Source organism: Lynx rufus, unplaced genomic scaffold, assembly GCF_022079265.1.
Source record: "Lynx rufus isolate CCGP_SWC_20201006 ecotype Redwood Valley unplaced genomic scaffold, mLynRuf1.p SCAF_7, whole genome shotgun sequence".
NCBI classification, from domain to species: Eukaryota; Metazoa; Chordata; class Mammalia; order Carnivora; family Felidae; genus Lynx; species Lynx rufus.
In genome coordinates, this window is record NW_025814889.1 from 91,599,090 (window position 1) to 91,625,890 (window position 26,801).

The following is a 26,801-nucleotide window of genomic DNA, read 5'->3' on the forward strand; positions in this document are numbered from 1 at the left end:
ATTTTGCACATGATTATAGAATTAAAGAAGGCGAGAGCCTTTGCCAAAGGGCAAGAGCTAGCAAACTGTTCCATTTTAAATCCTTCATTATGGAACCCTGACTTAGATGATGGCGCTATAATATCACTCATGATCTCTTCACTAGGTTAGGAAGTGAACACAGACCCTACTTTGGGACTATACTTGTGTTCCTTTTCCTGAACTATCTATTTCTTTCTTGTCTTTGGAGACCAGCTAGATCCTAACACTTCTGTTTCTTATGGAAATGTGAGCTGTAGATGCAGTGCTCAGGAATCTGTGAAGATGTCTCTGGGCACACACGAGACATTAAGAGACCAAAGAAAAAACAGGTAAAAGGGTTCCTGGATTCCGATGCCTCACTCCCTTAGTCTGAGTAGCTTTACCATAATTCATATCAATAAAAATGCCTGAATGATTAAACACTAGTAGATAATTAATTCCCTGTCTCACTTTCTTCCTGTTATTCAGAACTCTCTTAGGTGCTTGATGTTAAATATTTGATGTTCTGGGATTTTCTCGATTTTTTTTCTCAGTAATGCACCCAGGCCTAAAATGATTATATTTCAAATCATAAGATTTCACTTTTATTTTTAAACATTCTCTGTAAGACATTTAGTTTTGAAAGAATACGAACTGAGTCTTACATTTCAATTTCAGAATTTTAGGTTTAGAATATACAAAGACATATTTCATTATTTTTTCTGTTGCTTTCAAAGCTTTCATCCATACTTAAAATATATGTTTCTTTTTTTTTAATATTTACTGTTGCAGACATTGGCTATAACGACTGTCAATCTTCTGTGGGCACATAATCAGATCTGTGAAGTCAATCGGGTTTGATCCCAGGTTTACCACAATATTATCTGTGTGATCTTGGGCAGTTAATGTAGTGATGTCTCTTGAAGACAATTCATTTATGAAAAATAAGGATAACAGTATATGTCCCAGGATTATTATGATAATTAGAATTGATAAAACAGGTAAAGTACTTTGCATATTGCTTGGCAGAAATGAACCATGCAAATTGTTAGTTCTCTCCTTCTCTACTTCCTGGGATAAACCCAGGACATGCTGATTTCATCTGTGCTGCTTAATTAACTTCCTAGCTGATGTGAAGGATTATTTTCTTTACCTAGCCACAGAAAGATAAAAACTCTTACGTCAAAAAATTAAGTTATTATGTATGTGTCCCCAGAACTGTGAGTGTTTGCCTAATGTAAGATGCAGTGACGTTGTCATTAAGACAAAGTTTTAACAGAAAGAGAAACGAGGGGCAGGATGGAAGAGGTGGATAGTATTCTAGTATATCATTAGGTAGGTTTCCTTTCTTTTTTAAAAAAATTTTAACATTTATTTGTTTTTGAGACACAGAGAGAGTGCGAGTAGGGTAGGGGCAGAAAGAGAGGGAGACACAGAATCTGAAGCAGCCTCCCCGCTCCGCACTGATAGGCTGATAGCAATGAGCCCAATGTGGGGCTCGAACCCACGAATCATGAGATCATGGCCTGAGCTGAAGTCAGACGCTTAACTGACTGAGCCACCCAGACACCCCTCATTAGTTAGATTTCCATGTACCTTTCCACTTACTTAGCTTTAAGTGCTGTAAATGATTTCAATATTACTCTGTCTGCAATTTCAGATGATCTACCCCGCTATGAATTTAGTTTTATAATCTATAACTAATGAATCCTTATCTCGGACAATGCACTCAAGAAACACCTACACATGGAGCCTCTGAACTGTACAATTATGAAAATTAAGTTAATTTTCATTTTTCCACAGATGGGATATTTAATAAATCTGCCAAATAGCATCTTCAGCTCGACTGACCACACTAAAACCTACCTTATGCCCCCAAATGCCCTTCTGAGTGGAAGAATTCTGCTAGTAAGGCTGCCAAACTTCTATTGCAATTCTGTTTGTATGGGAAGGCTCCAGTGAAGCAGATTCTGCATGGTAAATGTACCACTCAGCACAAAACTATCTTTTTTTCTAAGTTTATTTTTATTTATTTGGGGGGGGATGTGGGGGAGGGGCAGAGAGAGAGGGAGACAGAATCCCAAGCGGGCTCGGAGCTGTCAACGTAGAGCCTGACGCAGGGCTCGAACTCACTCAGGAACCATGAGCTCAGGGGTGAGCCAAAACCAAGAATGGGATGCTTAACCAACTGAGCCACCTAGGTGCCCCTCCACAAAATTATCTTTTAAAGAACTCAGCAGAGGCATTCAAGTTATAGAAGTCATCTCTGAGAAGTAAGAGGTCCCAGAGTAGCCCAAAGCATGTCTTCAGCGTGAGACATCGCAGATAGAGTCTGTAGCAAAATTTCAAAGAGGTGCTATGAAGCAGGCAACCAACATTATGAATGGAAGTGCATAGGGCAAAAAGCCAGTGAGATTTTACATGTGTGCTGCTAAAATACTGCTTGAATATTTCACCCAGTTCTTGTGAATTAATGACAACCATTCCTCCCTCCCCTCGGGGGGAGAGAGAGAGTATGTGTGTAGCTTAGTAGTTGTTTTTTTTTTTTTTTTAACCTTTTGATAGCCACAAACTTAAATATGCCAGGATGAAAGTCTCTAATGAACCCAACATGTCAGGTCTCAAAATCTAGCTTGTTCAAGTATATGATGTTTATCTGGAATCACACTTAGGAGTGTCTAAGAGAATTTTCTCTTTTACCAGTAACCATAATGTTGGTGAAAGGTATGGAATACACCAGAGGTTGGACAACGAGTATGGATGATACAATAGACTTACATTCCCATTAATAGCAACCGTTATAATTAAGGAGAGACCGAGGATCCTCAAATGACCTCAAATGCAGAATACCAAGTTTTCAACCAGCTAAGACACCATAGCAGGTCAACTCTCAGAAGCTGTGGCATTAGGAACTTTGATCATGAAGACTCATATTTGCTACTCTGTTCAAACAAGGGTCTTCTGAAATTGGAGGGCTGGTCACAGGGTGATAAATGGTCACTTTGTACTCTGATCCCAGTACTTCTCAATCTTCAAAGAACTGGAGAGAAATAATTTGTTGTTTGTACACCAGTACATCTAATTCGAGGAGGGTCTGGTATAGTCCCTAACAGAGAGTACTGTTAGAGTCTGGCACTATGGTGTTCTGGAATCACTGAAAATAGCTAATGAAAATTTGGGCAAGAAATCAACTGTGGGCATGGGCTATGAGTCACCCCAAATCCTGCCAAGTGGCTCTCCGGGATTTAGGCACCCTGATGCTTTTGTCTGTTACCTGGAGGAAATGCTTCTTTAAGGGAAGGGAAGGAAAGGGAGGATGGTGGTGAGGGAAGGGGAGGGCAGGGAGGTGAAGGGGAGGGGAAAATGAGGGGGACAAAAGGGGAAGGGGAGGAGATGAGAGGGAAGAGAAGAACGAATAAGAATATCAGAATAGGAATATGAATTGGTTACTTAGGACTTTATTGCATCTTTTCCTACTACCTTTGGAGTTCTTCAGAAATGAGTAAACATTTATTCTCAATTTAGTGAAACACAGTAGAGGTACTGTCCTTAAGCTGTTTGCATTTCAGTCATCCAACAAATATTTAATGTGTACTTTTTTTGTGCTTCACACATACATTGGTAAAAAATATATACTGTTCCTGTCCCAGCCCTGTTGGTGCTTACAGCATTGTGGAGACAGCAGGTTGGCTCACCAACAAATTAGCATTATAGTGGTGATAATTATCATAAACCCTTCAGTCAGGGTTCCCTGGGTAAGTAAAATGGGGAGACCTAATTTAAACAAGGTGTCAGGAAAGTTCTCTCTGAAGAAGTGACACTGAGGCTGGGACATTAAAGGACATGTACCAAATAGCTGGGTAAAGAATGGGTTTGTTCATGTGCAAGGGCTGAAGAATCACTTCTGAAGCAGTGGGAACAGAACTTGCAAAGTCTCTGAGGATGGGAGACTGGTATGGGGGGAGGGGCAAAAAAAAAAAAAGCCCAGGGTTTCAAAGAGAAGAGAGCTTCTGGGAGACCACGGAAAGTGGAGATGGGGGAAGGCTCTGGAACAGAGCATGCAGGGATTCATAGGCACAGCACAGAACTGAACTTGATTGGAATTTAGTGGGGCAACATTGAGGAAGGATGATGTGATGCCATGGATTCCTCTCTGGGGCTTCTGTGAGAGCACAGATTTGAATGGGAGTGGGGGGTGAAGAGAAGATGGGCAAGCCGGGAGGTGACTGGGAGAGAGGGCTGCATCTGTGAGTGAGAGGCAAGGACAGGTGCATGGAAGGCTAACGTGGACCGAGCCGGTGACCGCAGGAAGTGGCAGCTTAGTGTAAGCAGGGTGAGGGAAGATGAAGGATGACCCAGAGCTCTGGTTTGAGAACTGCTCAGAGGGAGGCATCACCACCTGAGATGGGGAAGATGGGAGAACAGACCAAGGGGAAGGTTCAAGTTCAGTTCTTAACATTTAGCTTTAGGAAGTATCCTATAAATGTTGCATTAAGACTGCTCCAGTGGTTAAATTGCTGGAAGCAAAGGTTCTGGAATCAGATATAACAGTTTGAGTTCTGGCTCTGTTATATTCTACCCAGGCAAGTTGTTTTATTTTCTCTGTTTCCTGAAATGGGAATATGCACACACCTACCTCTGAAGGTAAGGTCACAGGGAGATAATGTTTATAAAATGCCTTTGCACAGAATAGGCACTTTGTAAATGGCAGTTACTACTACTATAGTTTGCTAATAGCAACATATTATGTTAGCAAAAAGGCTGAATTTTCACTTTGACATTTATAAACTGTGTCATCAAGGCAAATAACATACCTTAGATTTCTAATTTTTAGAACAGTCGAAATCCTCCCTTTCCTACCTCATTAGGTATATAAAAACAATAATGATAACTCCAACATCATTGATTTAGCCTTGAGCCCAGAGTTGCCATTGATAGATGGAACAGGGTTGCCACTGGTGAGGAACCTGGGATGAAGGATCTTTTTTCCTACCACAGGGAAGAGAAGATTAGGAATATTCAGTGGGTGGCTCCAGGAACTCTGTAAAAAATGGCACCGTGAAGAGAGCAGTGATTTGGGGGAAGACCTTATTTAAGGTCTGTCTCACATGTGTTCCCTGAGAAGGAACAGAAAGTTGCCCAAGATATGCAAATATGAACTACAAAGTTCTTACCGAATATTCTAGAAATGTAACCTGCAACAGTAAACACTACCTGTGTGATGGTCATGAAGCATATGTTTTGATCTGTTCACTTAAAGTGCAAATGCATTCACAAGCTTAATGTGAACTGACCTGTTGTTGTAGAAATCATGTAGATCCTTGTACTATGGATCAGAAAGTGTCAGCCTCCCAAGGTCCACATAATTCTTTCAGGCTCTCTCAAAACACAAGAGGAAGTGTGGTCTATAGAGGTAATGTACGGATAAGGTAGGATAGTGATTGTGAAGTGTCCCGTAGACTAAAAGTGTTCTAAATACATGAGAAGTTATTTTGAATATTATTAAATTTAGGGTAAAGACAGGTTTATTTTGAATTAATCCTTGCTTATTTGTTCATTCATTTGCCCAGTCAACCAAGAGATAGTATCTTCCATGTATAGGGCACAGCAGAGGATACATATGGGTATGAAATAGCGCCTGTCCTCGGGGAGTTTCTAATCTCCTAGAGGAGCATGGTCACACACAGAGAAAACCACACTACTATACTCGGGGGTAAAGACTATAAAGAGGTGTTTAAAAAAGCCACCACAGGAGTTAAGACGACAGAGGGATTGCTACCAGTTGGATCTGCTAGGTCTAACTTCAAGAAATAGAAGTCAAGTTGACAGGCTGTAATACGAGAGTGAGAAAGCTCACATAGCAACAATAATAATAATGACAATAATAAAAGCAGATTTTTAAGTTTCTATGTGTGCCAGGAATATGCCAAGTGCTTTAAATGTATTGACAACTTTAACCACCACGAACCATAGGCAGGAGCTGCTGTGATGAATTCCCATTTTACAGTTGGGGAAACTGAGACTTAGAAAGGTCACATACCTAGTAAGTTGCAGAGCCAGGAATCCAACCTGGGTCCTGTTAATCACTAAGTCACTACGCTGTACAGGTAGGATGAAAGCCGTGAGGAAACACACAAACATGGTAAAACCTCATTCACAAATCATTAGATGTCCAGTGTGGCTGAATGAAGCCCAGGGTTTTCCAGGGATATAACAAAAAACAAACCTAGAAAGGTAGGTTAGGAAAAGCTTGGGTACAGCCTGAGTGTCAGACTAAAGACTTTGGACTTGATTTTATAGCTAACGGGTGGGCAGAGGTCCAAATAAAGACGGTGGTAGTTGTCGGAATAGATGATAACATTGTGAGAGAGTATGTTCAGAGACAGAAAAAGTAAAGTAGTCGAGGGAAGAATTACGGAATGGCTCTTTGCATTTTACTTGTTTTAAAACAAAATAATTCTGCAGGAGGTGGTGTGGTCCGTTTAGCAGTCATTTGCTGTTTCTTGTGAATGACTCCATTAAATGCTACAGGGATTCTGAGCGAGATTAATGCCGTGTAGTACTGCCCTCATAGAGATCGGGCGAAAACCTGCTGGCTTTTCCATTTCTTATTTTACTCTCAATACAGTACCTTCAGGGGATGAGAACCAGATGCTACAGAGGGAGGATGCTGGGTGTTGGTGTATTCTCAAGGATGTCCGTATGAAAAGTTTGATGTCAGTCTGCTTCTGAGAATTCACAGTAGAAAATTTTCCATTTATCTTAAAGTAAACCAGAGGATCCTTACAAAACGGCTCTGACCTCCTGAATTCATGGAGACAGATTCAGGGCAGTTTCTACCATTATAATTGTGGATCATATGGAAAATCCAAGAGGCAGGGGAATACAGTGGGTGCTATCATATAGTGTAAAGGCACCCTCATGAGTGATAAAACAGTGGGTCTGGGAGCCACATTCAGTATCACAGCTGCAGAAACAAGTAGAAATCTAGTTTGTTCCCTCGGTATTATGACTGTTGGGAGTCAACCTGATCCTTTACTACCTATTAGTATATCATAAACAATGCTAAAAATACTAATTTTACTGTATACAGGAACTGAAGTGGATGCTGTTGAACAAGGATGACTAAAATATGGAGAAAAGAGAAGAGTTTCATGCCTCACAGGGAGCTTGTGGTCTTCTGTTTCTTTGGAAGGTATAGCCTGCAGTTATACATAATGGTTGATGGAAGATACAAAGATATAAAGAACAATGACTTTTCCCCAGTAAAAGATATTTTGGTATCCTACTTTACTTTTCTTAGTTACTTACTTTACTTTTCCTTGCCCAATTGACAGCAAGGAATTATAGAATTAGTATCCAACCACCGAGAAAAGTAATCTTGATTAGCAGTTGGGTAGTACTCTAAAAAAATGTCCAAGAACTGACCTTGTGATCGATAAAAGTGCTTACCTGTTACCCTTCTTAAAAGGAAATGCAATTCTGGTCTACCTAATACATGTATGTGACCTTACTGAAACTTACCATGCAAAGAGGTTTCCTCTGACAGAGTTTAGGCAGTTTTTTTGTCTAAAATATACTACAATTAAAGGACCAATTTTCCCCTTAAGGGACATGTTTAATTTTAGAAGCATAATATTCAATCTGAAATGAGGGAATTTTAACCCATTTTCCATTAATTTGTTAATGTCTCAGAATGCCAAGATCAAGATCTTTGCAGATAGTGGCTTCGTAGCAGCAACTTGGCCTTATGCCTATTATGGAAATGCTGGGAAGAAATCTCTGGGAAATGAGATTGCTGGGTTTGTTGTGATTAACAAGGGAAGTGACCAACTTTCCTTTTTATTTTTAAAGTTTCTTTATTTTGCGAGAGAGAGAGAGAATGTGCACATGCATGGGTACACAAGCGAGGGAGGGGCAGAGAGCAAGAGAGAGAGAATCTCTCTCTTAGTGGGGCTCAATCTCACTAACCGTGAGATCATGACCTGACCTGAAACCAAGAGCTGGAGACTTAATCAATTGAGTCACCCAGGCACTCCCAACTTTCCTTTTTTAGATAGTGGTTTTAACCGTAACCCTTTTAATTCAGTTTGAACTATAGTTAAATATTATTTAAAGCTATTTTTATTTATAGTATTTTGCTTTAGAATTACATCGATGAGAACAGAAGAGGTGATAGCTTTTAAAATCTTTCATGAGGGGTGGCTCAGTTGGTTAAGCGCCCAACTTCAGCTCAGGTCATGATCTCACGGTCTGTGAGTTTGAGCCCCGCGTCGGGCTCTGTGCCGACAGCTCAGAGCCTGGAGCCTGCTTCAGATTCTGTGTCTCCCTCTCTCTCTGACCCTCCCCCGTTCATGCTGTGACGCTCTCTGTCTCAAAAATAAATAAATGTTAAAAAAATTTTTAAAAATAAAATCTTTCATGAGAAGTTATCAAATTCAAAGAGACAGAATATTAGAGTTGGAAGAACCTCTGGGATGGTGTGGTCTAGTCCCCTCATGCCCCAAGTGAGGAACAGTGGTCCAAAAGATTTAAAAGACCCTTCTGATTCTATCACAATGGATATCGCCTAAAATATAGTCAAATGGGCTCTTAACAAAAAGGCAGAGATTAAATTACTACTCTATCTTACTCCTACTCTGATACCTCGCTCATCTCCTCAGTACCTCATATAACAGGAAACTTCTAGAAGGTGTGAATTCCTGAATGATATGCTACGGTATTTTATTTTCTTCCATTAATGTTACTGAGTTAATTAAAAAGGTTAATGAATACCTCTCACGCTAAAACCAGACTATCCGCATCGCTTTAGAGACCCAGAAACTAACTTACTTGGGATGAGCTTTCAAGACACGTATCTACCTCCCAAGCCCAAGGAGAGAATCAGGGTGTAATAAGCATGAGGAGGCCGGCCCAGTAGGGAGCAGAATGGGGAACCGTGGCGGCTCAGATGAGAGGGATCGACAGGGGGCTGAGTTAGGCTGAGCATCTCGGCTCCCATCTCTACCAGTCTGCCAAACTCTTCACATTACCCCCAGGAGTCATCAAATACCTGTTTGGGGAAATTCGATGTTAGACAGACAAGGATGTGGACCACTTAGGACAGAAACTGCTGGTAGGGACCTTTTTTCTGAGAGCCTGCCCAATCCTGTCTTGGAGCTATGCTGGCTGAACAGAAAGGTCACGCAGTGCAGAGCAAGGATCACAAACCCAAATGCCTGTGGGCAGCAGACTTGCTGCAAGGCGTGGGTGTCAGGGAAACAATTTGGACAAATGGGAGAGAATATCCCTTATCCAAAGAGACAGGCTGAGACTCAGCTTAAGCCCGTGGTTCCATATGGGCAGGCCAACCTAGTGCTGTTAAACTGTTAAGGGCAGTTGGATATTTAGATTTACTTTAAATGAGAAATTCTCATTTCTAAATGTTCAAAACTAATTCTAACTTTTCAAAATCACGGTGCAGACCAAAGGATACATGCTCCATGCCTTCCAGTTTGCTGCTTCTCCTCGAGAGCGTAAAAAATGTGGATTATCGTATGTGGTTGTAGAAAAAAACAGACAAGCCTCCAGTTATGGTGAGAAGACAATGATATGAAGTGGTGTATTATTCAGATTTATCAGACAGAGAGTCTCTAAAATTGATTCAACTTTGGACTAGTTCGCAGGTCCAGTGGCTAGTATCCCTTGGACCTCTGAGTGGGCAAGGGGTGGTAACAAGAAGGCATTTGCACTCATAGGTACCTGCAGCACTCAGTACATGGTGTAAGTGATCACTGTCTCTCCCATTGAGCTTGGAAACTTCAAGCTCCTTCTTACCACAGTGGTTCAGACAACCACCACCTGTTAATCAGAGATGACATTAAAAAAACCCGGAAAATTACTGATTCTTCCCATTCTAGTTGAACTATAGTTGGGGATACTGTATCCGTTTATTTGTACAAGAACATTCAGAGAAAGGTGATATAATGTAACAGCATAAAACAGAATCTCAAAGGTACTCATTCATGCAAAACATGTTGAGAATTACTTCAAAGTAGGCACCGATGTTGGTCTAGCTGATCACCTCTCCACAGGTGTTTCGATCTCTAAGTGCTGGCATTTCTCTTCTAATCTGTTCCTGTCTCTCTTTGATTTTGTGGTAGACGGAATCTCTGAAACCATGGTGTCCCTCTCCCATCATGTGCTAATCCCCAGACCCTCTGAATGAGATAATGTATCACTCTGTATCGTTCGACCCAGGTGACCTTAAAAAGAGAGATTATCTGGGTAAGCCTCACGTGATCAAATGAGTCCTTAAAAGTGCAGAACTTTCTCTGACTGTTGGTAGAAGGAGAAGTCAGGGATTTAAAATGTGAGGGATAGCCAACACTACATTGCTGGCTGTAGATGGAGGAGGCCATGTGAGAAGGAATATGGGCATCTCTAAGGGCAAGAAACAGTTCCCAGTTGGAAACGGGGACCTCAGATCTGCAGCGTCAAAGAACTGGAGTTGGCCAATAATCTGAGTAAGCTTGGAAGTGGATTCTTTCCCAGAGCCTTTAGATAAAACCTTAGCTCAGGTGACACACTGACTTGGGCCTTGAGAGATGCTAAGCAAAGAATCCAGAAGAGCTCACCTGGACTTAGGACTTCTAGAACTGTGAGGTGATAAATGGGTGTAGTTTTAAGTCACTGGTTTGTGATATTTTGCTCCCTAGGAAGAGTTAATACTAACATTTAGCTACACAGCAATAGCTAATACTAATATAGTACTAAACTCCAATGGCAACATCTACCTGAAGATGGAAGAACAAACTAGATGGAATTTTACATCCGCTTCCAGGCTTCTGTTTGTCAAAATCTCAGGACATTCCCAAAAAGCAACCAAGCAGTTTATTGGAATGTTATGGATTAGCTGAAATCTACCACTTTTGGCATTTCTTTTCCAGACAGTAGTTAGGGTTAATTTGTAACATATATAAATACAATAGGGCTTGCATATATAATGTACAAAGACCTCATATAAATCTATAATGATACAGTTGCCTAACGGAAAAAAAAAAATGGACCAAAAGACTTGAACGAACGTATTGCAACGGAGAATATCCAGATGACAAATAATGAAAAGGTGCCCAGCATCCTTATTCATCTGGAAATACACACTAAAGCCACAAAAAGCTAACAGTACACACTCTCAGAATGGTTAAAATGAAACAGATCGATGATGCCAAGTGCTGGTGAGGGTGGGAAGGAAGCAAAAACAGTCAGCAGGAATGCAAATCGGTACCACCACTTGGAAAAACTGTTTGGCACTATCTACTAAAGCTGGGCATGCATGTAACATATGGCCTGGCGATTCCACTCCTAGGCATAACCTAATAGAAATGCATATATATGTTTACCACAAGACGTACACCAGAATGTTCACAGTAGCATTATTTGTAAGAGTCTCAAACTGCAAAATATATAAATTATCATCAATGGGAAAGGCTAAATTGTGATCTATTGCTATAATGGAATGCTATAATAACAAAAAGAATGACTTACTGCTGCAGGTAACGGTAGGAGTGGCTCTCACAAACATACTGTTGGACAAGAGAAGCCCAGTACCAAAGAAACAGGCTACATGGTTCCATTTATAAACAGTTCAAAAATCAGGAAAATACATTTATGGTTTAGTCAGTCAAGATGGGGGTTACACTGTGGAAAGCGATGGGGTAGCGATTGGGTGGAGACATTGGGGTTTTGGCGATAATGGTTCTGTTCTATTTCTTGACCTGGGTGGGGAATATGCCAGTGGTATTTCAATAATGTGTACAAATAAGATTTCAGCACTTTCCTACTTGCATCTTGTACTATAATGTAAAAATGAATTTTATTTTTTTAATTAAAAATTTTTTTTAATGTTTTTTATTTATTTTTAAGACAGAGAGAGACAGAGCAAGAGCATGAATGGGGGGGGGGGTGGGGGCAGAGAGAGAGGGAGACACAGAATCGGAAGCAGACCCCAGGCCCTGAGCTATCAGCACAGAGCCTGATGTAGGGCTCGAACTCGCAGAGTGTGAGATCATGACCTGAGCCGAAGTCGGACACTCAACCGACTGAGCCACCCAGGCGCCCCTAAAAGTGAATTTTAAAACCCCTCTGTTATAATCTAGCAATATAAAATAAAAAAATATACCTTTTCTAATTTAAGGTAACTTTCTCCTCACCCATTTCTTTTGTGTCCATAAACATATGTTAAGTGGCTCAAGTTTGAATACATAAAAGAGACCCAGATGACTAGGAACAAGAGTATTCTGCAAAAAATCATTTTTTAGATCAAAAGGAGAAGTTTTAAGGAGATCTGCCTTTTATCTTAGAAAAATAATATTCCAAATAAATGGCTGTTGCCATTTGAAAATTAGACTTTTTGTAAGTGGAAAACTTTCTGGTCTTCCATTTATGAAATTTTCTGTGAAGGGGAGGTTATGCTGGTGACCCATAGAGAAGCATGTGTGTCATAAATACTTCTAGGAGCCCTTGAAAAATTCGATGGAAAAAATTTCCAGTACATTGAGATCGTCTAGAAGAAACTTATGAGAGAACACAGATAGTGGCCAATTTACTCTTGGTACCTGTGACTCAGAAGTCACTGGTGGAAGGTGTTACATTTTGATCTTGATATTCTGAAAAAATGAAATGCAAAGCATGGCCAAGATACAGTTGTGATGACACCAATAAACCTATACTCTTTAAAAAAATGTTTATTTATTTATTTATTTATTTATTTATTTATTTATTTATGAGAGAAATGGAGAGAGAGATAGAGAATGGGCAGGGGAGGGGCAAAAAGAGACAGGAAGACAGAGTCCCAAGCAGGCTCTGCACTGTCAGCGCAGAGCCCCATGCGGGGTTTGAACTCATGAACTGCGAGATAATGACCTGAGCTAAAATCAAGAGTCGGATGCTTAAGCAACTGAGCCACCCAGGTGCCACACAAACCTATACTTTTGATTGCAAAGGAGTTAGCCATCTTTTCCGAAGACTCATAACACTCAAATCAATATCTGTTAAAACAATTACTTGAAAATTACTAAGGATTGAATAGAAGTAAGGACCATCCACACATCTGGGCAAAGATAGAATAGGCGTGGGCATTTCAAAGGAAAGGGTAACATTTTTTTCAGCATTCTTGGTTTTGCATGCTGGCTTAGTCCAGATAAATGAAAGGAAATATTTGAAGCTGAGCAGAGAAATAGTTAAGAGAAGAGTCAGAGGATTACAGGAACACAGAAAAACACCGTAGGTAGATGAAGAGGTTTTGTGATTTAAAGATTCATAATGGGCATTGAGGAGGGCACCTGTTGGGATGAGCACTGGGTGCTGTATGGAAACCAATTTGACAATAAATTTCGTAATTATAAAAACATAAAGATTCGTGATGTCATTCTGAAATGTAAGATGATATCATGAAGTAACTTCATTTTAAACCTACCACATAAACATTCACGTTTTGCTATATTCTATACGCATCCACTTCATGATGATCAGTCATAAAAACAGCTCATCTATAGGTGACTGCATTGTTCAATCCACAATTATCATTAAGAACCTCCTGTGTATATCTGGAGACTTCATGTGAGATGCAATAGAAATAAGCAAAAAAGATGACTCAATTACTGTCCCCAAGGAGTCTATGGAACCTAAAGGCACAACAGAAAAACTCACAATTTAGGCAAGACAAAATGTAAATGCCCTCCAGAGTTGCCAAGGGAGCGCCAGTGGGGTTCAAAAGGGAGAGAAAATGAGAGACTGACTGAACCAAATAAGAGTAGGATCAGGGAAGGAGGTGGATTTGACTTGGGCATATATGCCTAGAAGGGAGGGAGGGAGGGAGAGAGTATATTTTTGAAAGGTCTATGCATGGGGATAGTAAATATTAGGGATGACAGTGGAAAATTTCACTGTATTTCACAGTTTTTGAGAAACATTTTAGTTGTCTTTCCATCTTTATTTGCAACTACAATAATTTGCTGTTTACATTTGACATCTACTAAGTGACTATGATTACTGTTTCTTGGTGAGAAAGCTTATTTAAATTACACTACAGTGAGCCTTGTTTAATATAACCGACAAGAAATCCATATTAACGGATGGCTTTCCACAGCTCTTTCCATGGAAGAAAGAGGAAAGTTATAAAATAAATAACATTAGAGGATCTTATAATTTTTAAAACTCTGGAATAAATTATAAATCAGTACAGATTTAGCATAATCTCTAAACCTCTTGACTCTGTGGCACTGGCCTAAAGATTGATGTTCAGAACAATGCCCTCTATCTTGGGGGACTGTTTCCATGTGCTCTATCAAAGACTCAAGTATCTTTAATTTAATATACATTCTAGGAAACATACTTTAGAAATATTTGTTTAGAAAGTTCTAAACAAAATAAGTATTTCAGTGAATTTTAGAAAATAAAACAATCCAGAACACGTTATTACTCAAATATCCTTTCTACCAATGACTTAGTATTGTCACAGAATGAAGATTCAGCTCCTTCTTCATCCAGGGTAATAATGGGTGATGTGAGGTTCATTTTAGGGAAGTGGGGCATGGAAACAGTCAACTTTAATTTCCTGGTATTCAATAATGGGTCAGTTTAGTTATGGTAAGCACTTTATATATATTCACTCAGTCTTTCCATCAATCCTTTATAGAAGTGCTATTATCATCCCTATTTTAGAGATAGGAAGGTCGAAACTTGGAGAGGCTCAAAAACTCGTCCAAGCTCAACAGAGAACCAAGACTCGATCAAGTTTTTTTGACTTCAAGAGGCACTACATTTTGCTGAAGTCAGAATGTTCGTTAACATTCTAAATGATTAGTTCATATTTACTATGCACGTATTATGTGCCAAACACTGCATATGTATTAATTCTTTTGCTTCTCACAGCAACTTGTGAGTGTGGTGGTATAATTGCCACCATTTACAAAGGAAAAATCTGTCCTCCATGCCTCAACACTCTGCCTCGGTTCTCTGTCTCCATCACTCAATTTATTTTGCAGGTTCCTCTTCACCTTCCTGACTTGTGACTTGTCACTTTTGGAGAGCCCCAGAGCTCAGTCCTCTGTCTCACCCCCCTCAGGTGCCTCATGGTTTTATGATCCATCTTTGTGCTGTTGAGTTAAAAATTCACATCACCTGCCCTCACTTCTGCAGTGAAATCCAGGCTTAAATACCCAACTGTACGCAGTTGGGTATGTGACATATCACTTGAATGGTAGAGAGACATCTCAAACATAACATATCCCAAACCGAGCTCTTAATTTTCCCCTAAATCTATTCCTCTTACAGTCTTCCTTATCTCAATACATTTTCCTTAAAATTTTAACATAGATTAAATTCAACTTTAATTAATAAAATCTATAGTGTCAACAGATTTCCTAAATAGACTACTGACTTTGCTGACATTTATATTTTGAGATTTACTGAAAAATACATCTGATTCCAGGGTTGAGATTTATGGTTGGATATGTACACACGCACACACACACACACACACACACACACACACACACTTCCTAAGAAATAATTTGTGTACTTTTAAGGGTATATAAGTAATTAAAATCAATATATCTATGATTACAGATGTATACATACTTCTAAGATATAATGTGTCATAGTTTCAATAGTATATAAATAAATAAAAGTCTTAAGTGTAAAGTCAACGCAACAAGTATGTCCTGCTGGGAAATGAAAAGGTGTCCCACGTGGTTATTCATGGAGACAATATACATTAAGCTTAAGATGGGATATCACTTAACATCCATCAGAATAGTTAGCATGAACCAGACTGGGAATACCAAGTGCTGGTGAGGATGTGAAGCAAGGAAAACTCTCAGATTAGAAGGAATATAACTCCTGTGCGTGGGAATGTAATATTTAACATCAAAATATGTTCTCAAAAGGGCATCTATTACTTTCATCAACTCAACACCATCCGCTTTGGGGAAGTGCCATTTCTCTGTTTCATTCTGCTGGGGCTGTTCAACATACACTCTGCCTCTCCTACCAAAGGAGCAAAGAGTGCATTATATCCCCAGGCACAGTAATTAGGGTAATGGTCAGCATTTGCTCCAAGCTAAGTCACTGAGAATCTTTTACAGGAGATCCATTCTCATTTCTTTCTCTGGTATCATAAACTCTCAAGATGATGTAGGCGTGTGGCTGCTGGGGCCATCTTGTCATAACATAAGGAGCGGCTTTCCTAGGCAAGGAAAGCGGAGAGACAGAATGCCTATGACATTACTGAACTTATGTTTGAAGCCAGGCTACACCTTGGACTCCAAGCTTTTGTAGGCTAACATATTCCCTCTTGAAGCTAGTCTACATTGGGTTTCTGCTATTTGTACTTGATGCTGTCCTTGTATACGGTTGAGCAATTATTGCTCATCATTTTCCCAGGCAGTGTTGCATAAGAGCTCATTTTATTCCTGTTGAGAAAGAAGAGCTCCAAAAGTTGCAAAAGAAAAAGTATTACAAGAAAAAAGGAAAATGTGTTTTTTGCTATAGAAAGTATCAGTTCATATTTGATGAACAATTCTAATTGAAAGTATCTCATATTCTAGGACACCATTTGCACTTCTCTTTCCTCCAATTGTCATTCTCAACTATTTGAGCTTATATGGGGTGCTTGGGTGGCTCTGTCGGTTGGGTGTCCGACTTCAGCTCAGGTCATGATCTCACGACTCGTGAATTCAAGCCCCGCGTCGGGCTCTGTGCTGACAGCTCAGAGCCTGGAGCCTGCTTTGGATTCTGTGTCTCCCTCTCTCTCTGCTCCTCCCCCGCTCACACTCTGTCTTTGTCTCTCTCAAAAATAAATAAATGTTAAAAAAATAAAAAAAATTATTTGAGTTTATGGATACCTAATCCTATCTTAACCCAAATTAGGAAAACAGGAATGGAAAAAAGCAAGAAACACAAACAGAGAAAAAGGAGGATGGCTATAGGGAATACTAGAAAAAAAGCTAAGTAGGACAGTTAGAATAGAGTAGTACTCATAGTGAGAAATGGAGAGCAGAATATCAAAGAAGAATTGGGTGGCTGGAAGGGAAAGGAGGAAGAATGGAAGACAGACAGTGAGGAACAGAGGGAGAGAGAAAAAGTTGAGAAACAGTAAGCAAGTCCCCACTTGACAAATGAGGTAACTAAGGCACAGGGAAATAAGAAACATGGTCCACCTTAATAGCTGGAAATCAGTAGAGTGAGAACAGAACCCAAATCACCTAACTCCAAATCTAACTTAAAACCTATATAACCAAAGAGAAAGAAAAAGAAAAGAGGGTGGGAGAGAATACAAGAGAAGGGTAGAGGAGGGTGGGAAGTTCATTCATTTTCGAACTTTCCACGTCAAGAGCATACAGTACTGCTTATTCTGCTAAGAACTCCTTAAATCTCACACTTAAAATTTTTTTAGAAACCTCATACCTTTTAAAACATTTCAGGCCAATAGACATATTAATATTTTTAAGCAACACTGTTCTACATGAATCACACAGGGTGGGAAATAAAGGAGAAAGGAGTTTGCAGTTATAGAGTAAGCCTCTTTTCTCTGCTACATTTCACCAGCACAAAATTACTGGTAAAATCAGGTCAAATAATCATGTCTGACAATTGTTAAGAAGTGTATATAACATGATTTAGTTTCAATTTCAAGTTCCAATTCATTATTTCATAATTTTTCTGCCTTCATCAACATTACACAAAACTGGGCTCTCTCTCAACATTTAAAAGCCAGATGAGGATACCTTCCAAGTTTTACCATAGTTGTAAGGGCAGAAATATAATTAATTTCTATTGTAATCATTATTGAGAGAAAGAATACTACACCACATTTTGCTAGATATGTCTCCTAAGGCAAGGGAGACAAAGCAAAAATAAACTATTGGGACTATGTCAAAATAAAAAGCATTTGCACAGCAAAAGAAACCATCAACAAAACTAAAAGGTTACCTATTAAATATAAGAGGATTTGCAGATGATATGTCTGTTAAAGGTTTAATATCCCAAATATATAAAGGAAGAACTTCTATAACTCAACACCAAAAAAACCAAATAATCCAATTAAAAATGGGCAGAAGAATTAAATACACATTTTCCTACAGAAGATATTCAAATGGCAAACAGAGACATGAAAAGATTCTGGACACCACTAAACACCAAGGAAATGCAAATCAAAACCACAACGAGGTATCACCTTATACCTTCCAGAATGGCTAAAAAAAAAAAAAAAGACAAGAAATGGGGTTCCTGGGTGGCTCAGTCGGTTGAGCATCCAACTTTGGCTCAGGTCATGATCTCACAGCTTGTGAGTTCGAGCCCCGTGTCAGGCTCTATGCTGACAGCTCAGAGCCCGGAGCCTGCTTCAGATTCTGTGTCTCCCTCTCTCTCTGCCCCTAACACACTCGCATTCTGTCTCTGTGTCTCTCAAAAATAAATAAATATTAAAAAAAAAAAGACAAAAAATAACAAGTGTTGGTGAGATGTGGAAGAAAAGGGACCCTCGTGCACTGTTGGTAGGAATGTGAATTGGTGCTTCAGTACGGAGTTTCTTCAAAAAATTAAAAATAGCAAATACCATATGGCCCAATAATTCCACCACTTACCCAAAGAAAACCAAAACACTGACTCAAAAAGATATATGCACCTTATGTTTATCGCAGCATTATTTATAATAGGTAAGATATGGAAGCAACCCAAGTGTCCACTAATAGATGAATAGATAAGGAAGATGTGATTTATACACATATTATGCAGCCATAGAAAAGGACAAGATAGTGCCATTTTAGACAAAATGGATGGACCTAGAGGGTATTATGCTAAGTGAAATAAATCAGACTGAGAAAGACGAACACCATACGATTTCACTCATATGTGGAACTGGAAAAAATCCAAATAAGTGAATAAACAAACAAAAAGCAGACTCAGACCTTTAAATACAGGGAACAAACTGATGGCTGCCAGAGGGGAAAAGCGTGGGGGGACGGGCAAAATGGGTGAAAGGGAGTGGGAGACACAGGTTTCCCGTTATGGAATGAGTAAATCATGGAAATGAAAGGTACAGCAAAGGGAATACAGTCAAAGGTATTGTAATGGTGTTGCATGGTGACAGATGGTAGTTATACTTGTGGTGAACATGGCAAAACACACACACGTGTTGAATCACTATGTTGTACACCTGAAACAAATGTAACACCGTGGGTCAACTACATTAAAAGAAAAAAAAAAGGATACTGTACTCAACTTCTCATTTTAACCACTGATACTATATGGTCCCCTTCCTCTCTTTATTCCTAAATCTTAGGATACAATGATTGGTCATTTCCATTAATTCTGATTCGCTGGCCTCATGCTGTGAAGTTACAAGAAGGAAAGAAATCTATTTTTCTCAGTCTCCGTGTAGTAAAAGAAAAAGTACCAGCCCTTTAGTTAATAATACTATTCTTGCGATTTGGAGGGGAAAATACTTTGCTGCCAAAGTATAATCCACATAGAACTGACTGCCAGGTGAAACGTTCTGATGGAATGAGACCTTATTATAGAAGCTATTGACACAAGAACTCTAAATCGCTGAAAAGCACCACTCACCTCTTCCTGAACCCAACAGAGTAATGATGGAGTATTGATGAAATTCTGTCTGCTGCAGGAGGACAGCACAGTTCATTCTTAACCCAGAGTGGTTTATCAGGGACGGACAATGACCTGACCCAGAGCTTGGTGAGCACAACCTCAGGACTCTGACATACCCATCACTGAGACGTCATATTCTATCAGCAGCGTTGCTTCTTGTCCACACTGTTTAAGAATACTCATGGCTTCGGCATGCGTGGTTCCAAGAAGCCGAATTCCATCCACACTGAGCAACCTGTCGCCAGGTTTGATGGTGCCCTCTCTGAAGGGAGAACACAGAAACAGTCTTCATTAATGTAACATAATGTGGGTTAGCATTAAGAGTCGCTCTGCCAAAGCGGATATTTCACACCTTCTCCCATCCGTCCTAGTTGCGCTTCGTCTTAAGCATCAAGTGTGATAGTAAGGGACTAAAGAGGTGGCTCTGAACAGAAAATTGCTGCAATATGCAAGTCAGTAATAAGGAAATAACTGCCCAATAGTCGATCACCAAGTTACCCCTAGTTAATTCTTGGGGTGCAAAAATACTAAAGGCACATTTTCCCTTTTCTAGGTTCTTGTCTAAATACCTAAAATTGATTTATTAGGGCCCAGAAAATAGCATTTACCTATTTTTTCCAAAGCCAGGTGAGCAGAAAAGCCTGCTGATTCCATTCCATTTATTATCAGTGAACCCAAGCAGGACTGGGAGCACTGGTGAAAAATTTCCCTAGTCTAGACATTTCCCTATTGATTTATAAGGCCATTTTGGCAATCATTAAATTGATTCAGTCTCATATTCCTTGGAAGAGACAGGGAAATACTATTCTTTCTGCTGTGACCATAGACACTCAAGGCACTGGAAGAAGATGCCTGAGGACATTGGGACACCACTAAAATATAGCCAGGAGGCTTCCAGATTATAACCTACCTGCCTCAGGGAGGGTCATGATATGAGAAATCAAACTGGGGTGGGAGGATTACAAGTTGAGGATTTGGAAAGGATAAGAGTGATCTCTTAAATATCCTTCGCCTAGATAATTCTCTAAGAATTTTGACTCTAAATTTTTATCTTAAACTTTTAGATTCCATTTCATCCTAAGTTAATTTGATAATATGTTGCTCAGAAACTAGTAGCTTGCTTCTGACATTTTTGTTAACCCCAAGGTAAATGTTAATAAGGAACGGAAATATTCTCATTTACTGCAGGAAGAATAATTCACAAGAGAAGCAGGAGAGAGGAAAAAAGGCAAGATTTCTGTGCAAATTCTGACTTTGTATTGTCCTCTGCAAAGGCAAACATACTATGGCACAGGTGAGAAAGCAGTATCTTCATATTCTCTTATTTTAATTTTTTTTTTTCAACGTTTATTTATTTTCCGGACAGAGAGAGAGACAGAGCATGAACGGGGGAGGGGCAGAGAGAGAGGGAGACACAGAATCGGAAACAGGCTCCAGGCTCTGAGCCATCAGCCCAGAGCCCAACGCGGGGCTCGAACTCACAGACCGCGAGATCGTGACCTGGCTGAAGTCGGACGCTTAACCGACTGCGCCACCCAGGCGCCCCTTCTCTTATTTTATATTAAGCACAAACTTTTTAGAAAAGTGAGCTAACAGTATGGATTTTGAAGGAGAATGAACCTGAATTCCTAGCCTGGCTCTTCCGTGTACTAGCTGGTAAGTCATGTACCCACACGGGGCCTCAGTTTTATCACTGTAAGTGTGGCTAAAAAGTACTTAGTAGGCAGTTTTGAGGACAAATAAAATAGTGTCTGCTAAACACATAGTACATTTCCTAGCACGTGGCTCGGTGCTCAATCAATTGTATTTATTATTACTATTTCTATTGCATAAGAAAAGGTTTAAACATTATATCCCGGTTTGAAACATAGTGCAGAGTCAGGGGTAACCAGGGCATTTTTCTCCCACCCTTCAACCACAGCGAATGGTCGGAGTTGTGGTCCTTTGCCTTTATGGAATTGACGTTTGCGATGGGAAATTAATACAAAGACAAGCATCTCCTGAGACAGCTAAGTTGTGCGTTTACATACGACCTCCTCTAATATTTGTGATATGAAGGATATGAAGGAGCTGCCTCTTCAGATACTCAAATAAGTCCCGAAGAGATAGCTCTAGATACTGACAACGCTCCTTCCCTTTTATTGAAATCACTTCCATTCTCACATACATAATCATCATCAACAGATAATAATAACCAGAAGGATGCTGATTAATAGTAACAGTCAGAACATCACCACCTATCTTTCCAGGGGAGGTTAGCAATGGGAGACGATGTGTTTAAAGTACGTGCCTTTAAAAAGCCAGCTACCTTTTATTAAGTATCTACTGCATGAAAGGTCCCCCGCAAGGCCCCAGCCAGTCTCTGATAAAACTGAAGACCTTGTGGGGCGCCTGGGTGGCTCAGTCGGTTAAGGATCCGACTTCGGCTCAGGTCATGATCTCACGGTCCGTGAGTTCGAGCCCCACATTGGGCTCTGTGCTGACCGCTCAGAGCCTGGAGCCTGTTTCCGATTCTGTGTCTCCCTCTCTCTCTGACCCTCCCCCGTTCATGCTCTGTCTCTGTCTCAAAAATAAATAAACGTTAAAAAAAAAATTAAAACAAAACAAAACAAAAAACTGAAGACCTTGTCAGGTAGGTATTATTATCGACATTTCACAGTGGAGGAAACTGAGCTTAGAACTGGTAAGTCACTTGCCAAACACATAGGGTAGTGAGTGTTGAGCCTGGAGTCAAACCTTCTTTCTTCTGATTTGGCAGCCCAACAATTTCAGTATTCACATTCCAACACGTTTGCTTAATATCTATCTTTCACTCTGAAATTTCTAATTCCTCAACTCTATGCCAAAGTCCCCAGCTTTGTTGAATCTGTTTGGATAGTGACACAGACAGAGGAAGTTTACCTGTCAGCAGGTCCTCCGGGACGAACACACGTTATTACAACTGGACGAGATTTATTTCTATCGTCATGTGCCCCTCCTGGCAAACAAAAGAAATACAGCTTATAAGTGCCTTCATTAAAAAAAAAAAAAAAAAAAAAAAAAAAAAAATTCACTTACAAAATGGCAGCTGAGAAACTAAAGTACATTTTCTTGATGTATGGAGGAAAACATGTAAAATTTTTCCAAAAATCTTATTCATTTTATATAGAATATGTTTTTGAAGTCATGATGTCTCCACCTCTCAATAAATACATGGCTGTATTCAGGGGCGATATATAAAATATTTAACCCAGCGTCGTAAGAACATAAACTACTTAACAAGTACTAGCCTAATTATGACAATAGACAGTTATCAACACAGTGCAGGTGGGTATACCTGTTGCCAATTAACCTGGGCTATAATACAGGTGAATAGGTCTACAACCTGGGATAAAGGAAGCAAAAATTGGAGACGGGGGAAAATACGTAAGTATATAAAACAAGAAAGAAAAAACTTCAAGTGGCTGAGATGGGTTCCATTAAAGTTGGGGTGTTCAAAAAATGGACACATAATTTCAAGACAAGTGCAATGCTTAAATGGAGATTTTATTTCCGTATATGGAAAACTTCTGCTCAAGAATTCTTGGAAACATAAAAGCTTTTAGATGGAAGGTAATTTATTATAAACTCTCTTCTAAATCCAGGACGCTTTTGTAGAACGTCCATAGTCTGTGCTCGCCCAGTCTTTTCTTGAGACCCACCAGATGGCCTACTTATTAGGTTTGAGGCAGCCCATTTCACATTCGGACGTGTAGGGGTGTTAGAAGCTTCTTCCTAATCATTCATCTGATATCTAACTTCCTTCAGTTTTCACCTACTTGTTCTTATTCTATTATTTGGAGCAGTGAAACAAAAATGTATGCTTTCTACTACAAGAAACTTTTTCTGAAAGTTGAAAACAGTGATTATACACCTGCTAAGTCTCATCTTCTTTAGGCTGGACATTTCCACTTTCTTAACTATTCTGCATCTGACCTGATTTCTGTATACCTCACCATCCTGGCTACCCACCAGATACCTGCCAGTATCTGATAAATACGAATGTTATCATCTGATATTCCTTCCCTAACACCTTCCTGGTAGAACAGACTGGCATTTCCCAAACTTGGAACGGGTAGAGAGGTCAACTTAAAAATCCAACCTAAAAGACAAATCAAAAGGTATTCACTGCTCCCGATGAAGGCACATATTCCTTTCTGCTTACTTCTATTACCAATGATTTATTCAGTCTGGCTGATTGATAAAAGCTCCCTTTCAGTACCTCACTCTTCCACTCAGTTTGATGGTTTCTTTTGAAGTTCCTCCTTGTTTACAATAGGAAATTCACAACTTCCTTGGAAAAGGATTTTAAAATGAAACCATGACAATAAATTACAGCACATGCTTACCCATATTTATATAAATACTACTGTGTAATTTCTCTTTTGCAAGGGGATCATAAAAAGGTAGGTTTGTTTTCTTCTGAAGGGATATTGATTTAGAAAAGGATGGGGGCTGACGGCCATACAAGCTTCCATAATTTTGATTTGGGGGTCCAAATTTAAATCTCTAACAGTGAACGCATGGCAAAGTGTGAGACGGCTCTAAATTTCTCGATATGTGACATTTTACCATTACTTGAAATAATGAACCAGATGTAGCTTGCGATTCACTTACATTTTACAAGTTTGAAACTGCAAAGCAATTGACACACACAGAGCCCAGTGGTATTTCTCAATCCTGGCTGCCTGTTGGCATCAGTCCCCTGGAATGCTTTTTAAAAGTATCAATGCCAGAGACACAACGCAGACCAAATCTGAATATTGGGCTCTATCTAGCAGATGAGTAGACCTATCTATAATTTTAGAGTTGAGAATGATCGATAGGTAAATTTTCCTTGCCCAAAGTGAAAAAGAACTTAGTGGCAGAGTGCTTTCCCTATTGTCCCAAGCTGTTTGCCTTAGCTTGGTGGTGAGGGAATTAACTGAAATTTAACTCTGGCAAGATTTAGGCCAGAACATCATTTTTCATTCTCAAGGTGCCAGGTTCTACTGTTCGGCGAGTCAAGGTGCTAGAACCTATGACACGTAGCACTGGAAATGCAATTCCATTCATCAGGTAAAAGCCTGTATTATTGTTCTACGACCCATTCTAATTGGTTAAGAAGAAATTCACCAGAACTAAATGAATATGCCTCATCTGTAATATTGTCCTCCTTCCTGAAAGTCCTGGTGTTCTCACTAAAATAAGTTGAGCTCAAATTCCATCTATGCCATAATGTCTTCTTGGCCATGATAACACTTGCCCACAGTACTTTCTCATTCTGCAACTCTTTTTGTGACTAATCAAGATTCTGAAGCAATGGGTGGGGGTCACCTTTTGAGCAAGGAAGAGCCTTCAGATAGGCCTCAAACTAATCTAAACATTAAGTTCTTTATGTGATTCTTATGAGAAATTGCGCAAAATTTCACAAACTTTTACGTTCAACTAATATACTAAGTGAGTTTTTAAAGCCGACCAAAATATGGTGCTCCTAAACTAAAATCACTATAGCACTAAGAAGTCTGATGTCCGCACAAATCTAGGCAACATTCAATTACTTATTCATTTATTTGTTAAGGGCCTACGATGTACCAGATAGTATCCTAGGCTCATATTATAAAATTCTTATTACTCATGCACATACAGATATTTGAAATTCCTGCAAATGGCAAGATAAGCATTTTGCTAACATTATATCATCAGCTGTCTTGTGGTGGTTGTAGATTTCAAATGCTTCCGTTTTTTTCTGTTCCTAATGATAAATTACTGTTGTTTTAGTTCTTTCATTAGCAATTTGATTTACTATTGATTAACCACACAACAACTAGTAATGAATATTTGCACCCAGCAGTATTTTTTACTGCAGCTTTTCAGTAATTAGGCTTGTATGCATGTGATTCAAGAGTGCCTCTCTATCATACTACACTGCAAAAACGGATTTGTACCACCCTCTGAGCCAAAATTACTTTCATATTGACTTTTTACTATATTCATCTAGTTCTTTTACACAGAAATTTGGGAATGGTTAAGGTAAATGATGAAAGTAAAATGATCCTGTCTGCGCCACCTAAAAAAAGGAGCTGGTCAGTAAAGGGTAATAATTGCTGGTCTAAACCACTCAGTGAATTCCTCGTTTTCCATTTTCTCTACCGTTCATTCAGGCACTTTGTCTTAAATTCACTGGACTATAATTCCCTGCAGATAGGGGTCCTGTCCTATGACTCTCTAATACTTGGCCCTATGCTGACATGTTGACCTGTCCTTAACAAATACCTGACTGATTGATTTGCTAAATGATTGGTACAGAATGGAATCTAAAGCTTAGTCATTTAAGACAAATCTGTATAAATGAATGTATTTCTTTTATTCCTTGATGCATGTGCATTTATTAAGGTGCTTAGTTAATTAAAAAAATTTTTTAATGTTTATTTTTGAGAGAGAGAGACAGATAGACAGACAGAGCACGAGCTAGGGAGGGCAGAGAGGGAGACATAGAATCCAAGGCAGGCTCCAGGCTCTGGGCTATCAGCACATAGTCCAATGCAGGGCTCGAACTCATGAACCACAAGATCATGACCTGAGCTGAAGTTGGACACTTAACCGACTAAGCTACCTAGGCGCCCCAAGATGCTTAGTTAATTTTAACTAATGTTTTAATAATTTGGATAAATTTTAGACCCTGGTGAAGTATAGAATATAATAGGTAAAAGCAAAAAAAATCATGAAATGTGAAATGTTAAAAACATTTCTGATGCATACATAGTTTCCTATTGAACTTTATTGTCATACGCAGAATTATGAGTTGTTTATGTATAGTCTTTGAGGGGTGAAACTGCTAATAAGAAAAATAAAATATTAAAAGTCAGAATTACAGCTCAGAATTCATGGTTTTATAGCCAAGTTGGAGTCACCTGAAATCTTTATTATTAATGTCATCCCATAATAAAATAAGTTAAGCTGATGCACATAGGTTCCCAAGGGATCAGATTATCTTCAATCCATTTTTAGAAAGCTACAATAACAAAATGTATTTCAGGAGAAAATAATTTAAGCAAAGTTGTTTAATCCTAGTGTATTAAGTCAAACCAAGCCATATTCATCAACATTTTTGATTCAGAGATACAGAAAAGTATAAAGGGAAAGCAAAAGAC

General features: G+C 39.3%; 1 protein-coding gene across 2 annotated transcripts in view; it reads right to left on the reverse strand.

Annotated features, from left to right (window-relative positions):
• The window catches only part of GRIP1 (glutamate receptor interacting protein 1), a 404,358-nt gene that overhangs the window by 115,610 nt on the left and 261,947 nt on the right, over positions 1–26,801 (reverse strand). For both annotated transcript variants that reach the window (XM_047066969.1, XM_047066968.1), the window contains exons 6-7: positions 22,552–22,627; positions 19,767–19,912 (exon numbers count right to left, since the gene is read on the reverse strand). In XM_047066969.1, coding sequence (XP_046922925.1) covers positions 19,767–19,912; positions 22,552–22,627 — 222 coding nt within the window. The remainder of the gene's footprint in view (positions 1–19,766; positions 19,913–22,551; positions 22,628–26,801) is intronic.